Below are 8,711 nucleotides of genomic sequence, written 5' to 3'. Positions count from 1 at the left end.
ACAAATAATGCAGCATCTTTATTTCCTGTGATACGGTTTGAGTAGGAAACTATCCTTTCAATGGCAGCTCAGGAATCTAAGTAATTATGAGAAATTTGTGTGTGTTAACGTATTCCTCACTTCAACAGGTTAACCTGAATATGACGGGAGCCAAAGAAATTTCTCCACTTTTAAAGCTTCGTATGGTAAGGTTTAACCAGCTGATATATTAAACTTTTGACATTAGTCTGTGACTTTTCTAGATTTTTTATTAGTTTCTATTGAAGGCAGGATTATTTACCTATCTATTAGATTTCTTTTGTTGGTCAATAGTATGGGAATTAGAAAAAGATTTTATTTTATAGTTTCAAATGCATCTCATGTTCACATGTCTTTTCAATATAGATTAATATAATTCAAATTTAACCAAAAAATCAATATATTAAAAAAATAGAATGAAAAAAATCATACATAGATGGTGGATGAATTGAAATCAACAAAATAAATGCAATTGTTAAATTGTAGGTAGAAATAACTTCCAAATTGAATTATTTTACGACAATCTCATATCTATAGCACTATTAATTGTCATTCAAAAAATTAATAGGGTTGACAAAAAAAATCAATATACTAAATAATCAAATGAAAAAAATCATACATAGATGGTGGCTGAATTGAAATCAACAAAATAATTGCAAATTGTTAAATTGTAGGTACAAAGAACTTTAATTTATTTTGAATTTTATTTTGTCAGCTTTCTAATAAAAACTAATAGAATGAGGCATAAACGATATTTTTACAATAATTTAAAATGAAAAAGTAAATATAACTATAAGATATTTTTTCAAAATTTTTAATTCTATGTGACAATTAGTTAAAGTGATGAAAGAAACTAAATACAATGAATGCATAAGTATTCTATCTTAGAATGAACTAATAATATCAATAGAATATATTGTCATGAGTTATTGAACATTAAATATTAAATTATAAAGCATAAATATGTAGAAGACAAAAGTAATTAACTCTATAATTATAGCATATATCTTCTTTGTGAATATTTTTTATAAGGTTGTCTTTAATTTGAAAAATGAATATCTCTATCATTAGAATAATTTTTTGTATGGAAAACGCTGAGAAGAAATACAATAAAATGAAAGGCAGCCTTAAGAAATGACTGCACGTGAAAAGAAAAAATAATGGAACTAAACCTAAATAGCTGAACCAATCAGCTCAATAACAAAGTACATATCTACGAAAAATTTGTGCAACTATTTGATGCATTTGATATCTCCTGACTGAAGGTGCAAAAATTGATACTCAATCTGGTTCAACTGTCTTCTAATATGAATACAAACCTAGTCACCATTCTTCTAAATTCTAGTTTTGGTATTTGATAGGTTGAAAATATTAAAAAGTACCTTGAACAATATGTCATTCTGCTGAAGGAAATAAAGTCTCATAAGTTAGCACCTAAAAAATATGTGTAAAAAAACAAACACAATAAGTAAGGGCTTTAGAACGATTTGTGTATATTAAATTTAATGATTTAATTGCAAAGTTTGTTTTGAGAAGTCATATTTGATAAACATAAAATTTAAATTCAAGACTGTAGACTTCGCCTGTGCGCATCACATCGTTTACTTCTTGTCGTTTCTTGTCGTCTGTTTTGGGTGAGAAATCATCTTCCACCCACTTTCCAACCTGGTTTTCCATTCAAACGGAACAATGCCAATTTCAATAATGTTACGCATATAATCTCATTACCATATGCCTCCTCCTATCCTGCTCAAACCTTGGGTACAAATTCGGTTCAACTTCAGGTAAGTTACATTTTAATTTTGTTTTGTTATTTGGTTGATTTTTTGAAACCCCTCTGGTCTGCAATTCGACACAGAACATTAAAAAAAATGCACACACGCAGAGACTCTCCGCATTCAATTAAACATAATAAATCAAATTACATTCTTTTGAAATCTAGAGACACAAAATGCACACATTGACCTTCAAATTTGGATGCCGTCCAGGCTAAAGGCCCAACTCCCCTCTTCATTTATACATATCCATTTCTTAAGCCTTTTAACCAATCCATTTATACATATCCTCCTACCCCTGCAATTTATGAAACATTTTGCCGATTTATGCTTCCACATTTGCATACACGTCAACACGGACAGTCGCAACTACATCTGACAAAATTCTATATAAATTGATGTGTCCATGCCCTGTTTGGCAGATGCCCCTGCATCAGTTTTACCAATTCTGAGTATGTTAGTCCATGTCGTTGCAGGTGAAACAACTGAAATTTTAAGATGGAGAGATACTTGGGGGACTTATGTTTTTTTGTTGCGTTGACATGGTGTTGGGTGACGATCAGCTGCAATGTTGTGTGCTTAAGGGAGGAAAGAGATGCCCTCGTTGCTTTCAAGAAAGAGATATATCCTTCACTTATATTTAGTTCATGGAATGGGCTTAATTGTTGTGAGTGGCGTGGGGTTGAATGCAGCCGAGAGACATCCCATGTCATCAAAATTCATCTTTCTCAATTTTCAGTAAATTCGATATATCTCGATGAACATTATCCGACAACTGGCATACTTTCTCCAGCACTGTTCAAATTGAAGTATCTGGAGCATTTGGATTTGAGCGCCAATTTCTTCAGTGGCATTGTACCGGCAGGTAAAGACACTTCTAATTAGCATCATTTTTTTGTTTTTGAACTAATGATTTCTGATTATTGTAATGAAATGTGTTTTCTTGGTCTTCGACATTCAGAACTTTCTAGTCTACACCGACTGAAGCATCTCGATCTCAGCTTCAATTATTTTCAAGGCCAGATTTCGAAGCATATATCCTCCCTTCACAACTTGACTTATCTCGACTTGTCATGTGCTGGTGCTGATCTGGATGGTAGTATTCTGTGGCGCCTGGGAAATCTTTCCCAACTGCAAGTTATAGATCTTGCTACAAAGATTTACCTCGTGGAGGAGAGGTCATATTGCTCGTATCATTGTGGACCTGTCTATAGTCCCAGTTTGAACTGGACGGAGAATGTGCGAGGGTTAAAGCATTTGTCACTTCAAGGGATCGAACTGAACATGACGGGGAAGCAATTAGAAGCACCACTTTCTAGGCTCCATAGCCTTAACCACCTCAACCTCAAAGACTGTGCTCTGTCGGGGCACATCCCCAATGCTTTACGAAACCTCACCTCGCTCTCCCATCTCCATCTTGGCTGGAACGAGCTTACTTCCAGTTTGCCCACATGGCTGGGAAATTTGACTGGTTTAGTATCCATTCACTTTGATGGCTGTGACCTGACGGGGCCATTCCCTCCAAGTCTTTCCCGTTTGCCTCATCTGAAAGAGATTAAGTTGTCCGGCAACAAAATAACTGGAAATATAAGACAAATATTGCCATGTGAAGCGTGGCCCCAGCTTACCATATTTACTCTATCGCACTCTAATGTTACAGGAAGTTTGCCACCTTGCATTGGAAATCTGTCTGCCCTTCAATACCTTGATCTTCACGCCAACTCATTGAATGGACAAATTCCAGCTTCAGTTGGCTTGCTTTCAGCCTTGGTTTATCTCAGGCTCTCTTATAATCTGCTGACCAGTAATGTGCCTTCTGAGTTGGGTGGGATTTCCTGTTTGGAAGTGCTTTATCTAGACCACAATCACCTTAACGGTACCATTCCCAATTCTCTTGGATATCTAAGCCGACTTTCTAGCATTAATCTCGCTAACAACAATTTAGAAGGATCCATTTCTCTTCATTTCTTTGAAAATGCTACCAGGCTTGTTGAGCTAAGTCTTTCGCACAATAAATTGACTGTTCATATTGAGCCCGAATGGATACCTCCAATGCAGTTTCAAGAATTGAGCTTGGGTTCTTGTAATATTGGGGGTCTCATTCCGGCATTCCTGTCAACACAATTTAGGCTGGAACGTTTGAATCTAAGCAACAACAGTCTCTTTGGAAACATTCCAGCTTGGCTTGGGGACCTTCCAAATTTGAGAGCTATTATCCTGCGGCATAATAACTTGCAAGGTGAACTCCCTTCCAGCTTTGATATAAGTCACTATGTGCAGATATATTTGGGTCATAATATGTTGACTGGTTCTGTTCCGATTCCTTCTGTGCCTGCATCAGATTTGGAATTGTTGGACTTGTCCCAGAATAGATTCACCGGTTTTATCCCAGTGGAGATTGGTTCGCTTCTTCCTAACATTGAGTTCTTGTTATACTCTGAAAATGATTTAAGAGGTGATATTCCTACTTCCATCGGTCTTCTGCAAAAGCTACGGGATTTGGATCTATCAGGTAACAACTTTGAAGGTAAAATACCATCAAGCCTCACCAACTGCACAGCTTTGAAAAGACTAAATCTGGGAAACAATAAATTGAGTGGAGAGATTCCATCTAAGATAGGAAGCCTACGCCAACTCGAAAAGCTTCATCTCAATGACAACATGCTACAGGGAAACTTGCCATCTGATGTCCAAAGCTGTAGGAAATTGCAGATTTTGGATATGGCCAATAATTTCTTGTCTGGGAATATACCTCTTTGGTTAGGTCAGCTTTCTGACTTGATGATACTTGTTTTAAGGTCAAACAAATTCCATGGGTGGATACCACATGCATTAGGCAATCTTTCAACTCTCCATGTCCTAGATATCTCCCACAATAATTTGACTGGTGCTATCCCACCAGAACTGGGGAAGTTGACCGGTATGATGGATGGAGAAGCGGGAGGATCAGAAGTCTTAAATGGTCAGTCCTCTTCTGGTCGTTCATATTATTATAAGGAAGAGATCTATGTGACTAATAAAGGATTGAATCTAGCCTATGTGGATTTTGTTCTATTGCTTATAACAGTCATTGATCTCTCTTCAAATCAGCTTTCAGGTGACATTCCTTCAGAAATTGGCAACCTTAAGCATTTACATGTGCTGAATTTGTCAGGTAATAGTCTTACAGGAGGGATTCCAGTAAGTTTTGGCTTGTTAGAGCAGTTAGAATCATTGGATCTTTCTAGTAATAAATTGCGTGGAAGAATCCCAGGTCAGATGGTACAACTTTCCTTTTTGAGTTTCTTCATTGTGTCCAACAACACGCTCTGTGGAAGAATCCCATCAGGGCCTCAGTTCTCCACATTTAATTCTACTTCCTTTTCAGGAAACCACGGTCTGTGTGGGTTTCCAGTTGACAACAGATCATGCGGTTGTGATCACAACTCATCTGCAGGTATGCCACCGGTTTCCGAAGATGAAGAGGAGGAAGAGGAAGAAGAAATCCCATGGTATTGGTATGTAAGTTGGATGGCAAGCTTTGCTGTTGGATTCTGGGGAGTGTTTGGAGTCCTTTGCCTGAAAAAGAAATGGCGAGTGATATACATTAGAGTCCTAGATGGATATGCTGTAGGTCTTCTGAATATAATGTCACTCAGAAAATAATAAATAGTAGTTTAGAGAAGCATTGCCTTCATATGGTCATAGATGGATATGTCATGGCTAATTTAGATAGATTGTTTATATGAAATAAGGGTATTATAGATAGATTATGTGTAAGAAAATAATGCATAATATCAGAGTGTAAAGAGACAGTGTCTTTTATATGATATGGAAAAGGAAAAAAAGAGTGGTGTAAAGAGGCATTGCCTTCATATAGTCATACATGGATATGTCATGAGTACTATAGATAGTTGTCTGGAAGAAAATAATATATAATATTTCTTTTTTAAATAGGTAATCTCTCTCATATGGGTATGGAAAGAAAATAATTTTAATATATTAATAAATATTTTATGGTTGATAATCTATTTTATATTATTGCTTCTCTAAGTGATATTATTAGAATTTATTAATTATTTCAGTTAGTTCTGATGCCTTATATATATTTTTTCATTTTTATTGCAAACAGAATTATTTGAACTTTTATTAGGATTAAATTATTAACTCTAATATTTAATGAGGATTTTTTTTTATAATATTTTTTTATTATTAATTTTTTAATTGATATTAACAGAAATTTAGATTTATATTATAATCATGATATATTTACTTTTGTCTATTTATTGAAATTGAGTTATTATTATTTTAGAACAAGCACATCAATATGGAGTGCAATAAAGTTTTATGAAATTTCTTGACATAGTTTGTTATTTTTCATAGACTTTCAAATAGGATAATTTTTGAAATCGGCTTATCTTACTTATAAAATAAATAATGCATTCAATATTAAAATTAGATACAATATATTATATTAAGTAAATAAATCTCAAAGGGCTACATGTATGTAAAACTATGTCTCCATGTGATTTCATTTGACCCTAACACACATAATATGAAGTTGACTATTTTGACAAATAAATTTGTAACAAGTAGGTTCAATCTAATGTGATTTGACATGGATTTGATCAAACCCCTTTAATTGTTAGTGTAATTATTTATTTAGTGATATTTGCTTTGATATGAAGGGGTTCTAATATACCTTGTTCATGTAGGCCTAACCCTTTGCCTTGATAATGCATGTTTTAACAAATATTTTTAGCAAGAGGATACTTGTTACTTTTAAAGCAAGATGCAACTCCATTTTGAGGTGGCTGTGGCATACAAGGAATGATAGGATCATGAATTAGAGCGGCTCAAATGAAAGTGGCGGAACCCATTTGATATAGAGGATTCATTAAAAACTTGGGTAGATGCAATGGGATCTTGTGGAAGATTAGGACCATGAGGGGGATAAGAAGGGATGATGGGCTCTTGAAGTGGATATGGGGGATTATGACATGGAGGTGAAGGGAAACTTTGATCTTGACCTGGAATATGATAATTGGTATTTGCATTTTGCTCCTAATTTTGAATTGGATCATTAAAGGGGATGGAAGGGATATCATGATCTTTCTTAGGAGGTGGATGTTGAATGGGACTTGAAAGGACACTTTTCTCTTAAGGTGGAAGGGAATCATCTAGGATGGAATAAAAAGGGATGAGATGATCATCATAAGACTCTTGGGAGATGAGATCTTGGTCAAAAATTGGATGGTTGTTCTTGGTCTTGATTTATTTCAAGACTAATTTCTTCTGACTTTGAATTATCCTCTTAATATGGGGTAGGAGTTTGGATATGTATGGGGGATTCTTGGAAGGATTCAACATCTTGGCATGATGAGAAAGGATTTGGAATAAGACTCTCGGAAGTGGTTTTGCTTGGAAAATGAGCATATGAAGGCATTGGATCTAGAATCTTTGAATGGTATAACGGAATAGCGCGAAGAAATGGATCAACTTGGATTTCTATTTTGTAAAGTCCTTGAAAGGTTTTGTCGTTGCATACATTGTTTACTGGAGATGGTAAGGATTGATCATGGGATTGGAAGGTTTTGTCTCTTTGTGAACTTCACTCTACATCTCCCCTCTCTAGGTTTCTCATGATAGTTCTGATACTTTATATAAGTACAGATCTAATAGCCAACAAGATGAGAGGGGGGGGGGTGAATCATAAAAACTTAATCATCCATAAAAACATCAAATTCAACCTCGGTAACATATATATCAGTTATATAACCAAAAACTATCAAACATGCAAACTCAAAAGCATATGAACAATATAAACCTCATAACACCAGATTTAATGTGGAAACCCAAATAGGGAAAAACCACTGTGGGATTTCAGACCCACTAAGAAATATACTCTTCTAAAGTATGCTCGGTTAAAAGACAGTCCTGTTAAAGATTACAAACACATTGCTAGATGTGACCCGGTTAAGGGATTTCCCTGTGATCTGTTAGGATCTTGACTTTGTTAGAAGTGACCTTGTCAAAGGATTTCAAACACTCAATCAGAATGTCACCTTGCTAGAGGATTTACATATAAGACTATTAAGTCCACTCGGTTAAGAGATTTCCTATCACTTTCACAAAATACCAGTAATAAAAATATGTCTGCAACTTCACATCTAAAAATGCTAAAGCAAATTCCTATTTGTTCAATACAATTTAGACATAGAACTAATCTTGTCTATCTATTGGGCATCTACACTCTGTTATTCTAACAGGTCTTCAAGCTTCTGTGCTCGGTAATCACTATGTAGCATGGACCTGTACATACACTTGCCCACATATTTTGTTTATCCACAGTTTCCTATTTATAAACAATCTTCTAACCACTCAATCTCATTAATCTCATTTCCCATGATCAATTATAGCCATCAGATCTTCAATCTTGTCCAGATTCAATGTATCTTTCGATTTGAAAACATTTTACCCTGCCTTGGAACTTGCATTGTCACCTTGGAAGTTGTGTTAGGGTATTGCGATTCAATCTGTGCTATAGATCTTCATGCCAACTTTCCATTGCTTTAGATTCATTAACAAACTTCTTCCATGGCTTACCAATCATTGATCCGCTCCAGCTCATCAGCTTCTTTCATTAAAAATCATATGTAAACATTTAATGCATTCTATTATAGCTTGGTTGTAACTTGGTTGTAACTAAACTTCACTCAATAGACATTCTACCTTCATTAACCGATAGCGATAACCTTAGGGTTTACCAACTAGGTTCCTTAGGGTTTACCGACTAGGTTCTTTGCCTGATAACATAGTATAGTATTAACCTTTACATTTTACAACATATGTATGATGTTAAAACAATCTAAAACATCATGATCTCATCATTGTCTGCCTCGATAGTAGTTGCCCATTGAATAACTTATCCCCTTATTC

General features: G+C 35.1%; 1 protein-coding gene across 1 annotated transcript; it reads left to right on the top strand.

Annotated features, from left to right (window-relative positions):
- The first annotated feature begins 1,645 nt into the window (after positions 1-1,645).
- Positions 1,646-5,647, top strand: LOC131054314 (receptor-like protein EIX1). Its single transcript, XM_059209720.1, has 3 exons — positions 1,646-1,802; positions 2,270-2,658; positions 2,755-5,647. The coding sequence occupies exons 2-3, from the start codon at positions 2,292-2,294 to the stop codon at positions 5,436-5,438; spliced, it is 3,051 nt and encodes a 1,016-aa protein (XP_059065703.1). The 5' UTR covers positions 1,646-1,802; positions 2,270-2,291; the 3' UTR covers positions 5,439-5,647.
- Positions 5,648-8,711: the final 3,064 nt, after the last annotated feature.

The sequence above is a fragment of the Cryptomeria japonica genome, chromosome 8, assembly GCF_030272615.1.
Source record: "Cryptomeria japonica chromosome 8, Sugi_1.0, whole genome shotgun sequence".
Taxonomy (NCBI): Eukaryota; Viridiplantae; Streptophyta; class Pinopsida; order Cupressales; family Cupressaceae; genus Cryptomeria; species Cryptomeria japonica.
The sequence above is the reverse complement of the archived record's forward strand: the minus strand, read 5'-3'. Positions and strand labels throughout refer to the sequence as shown.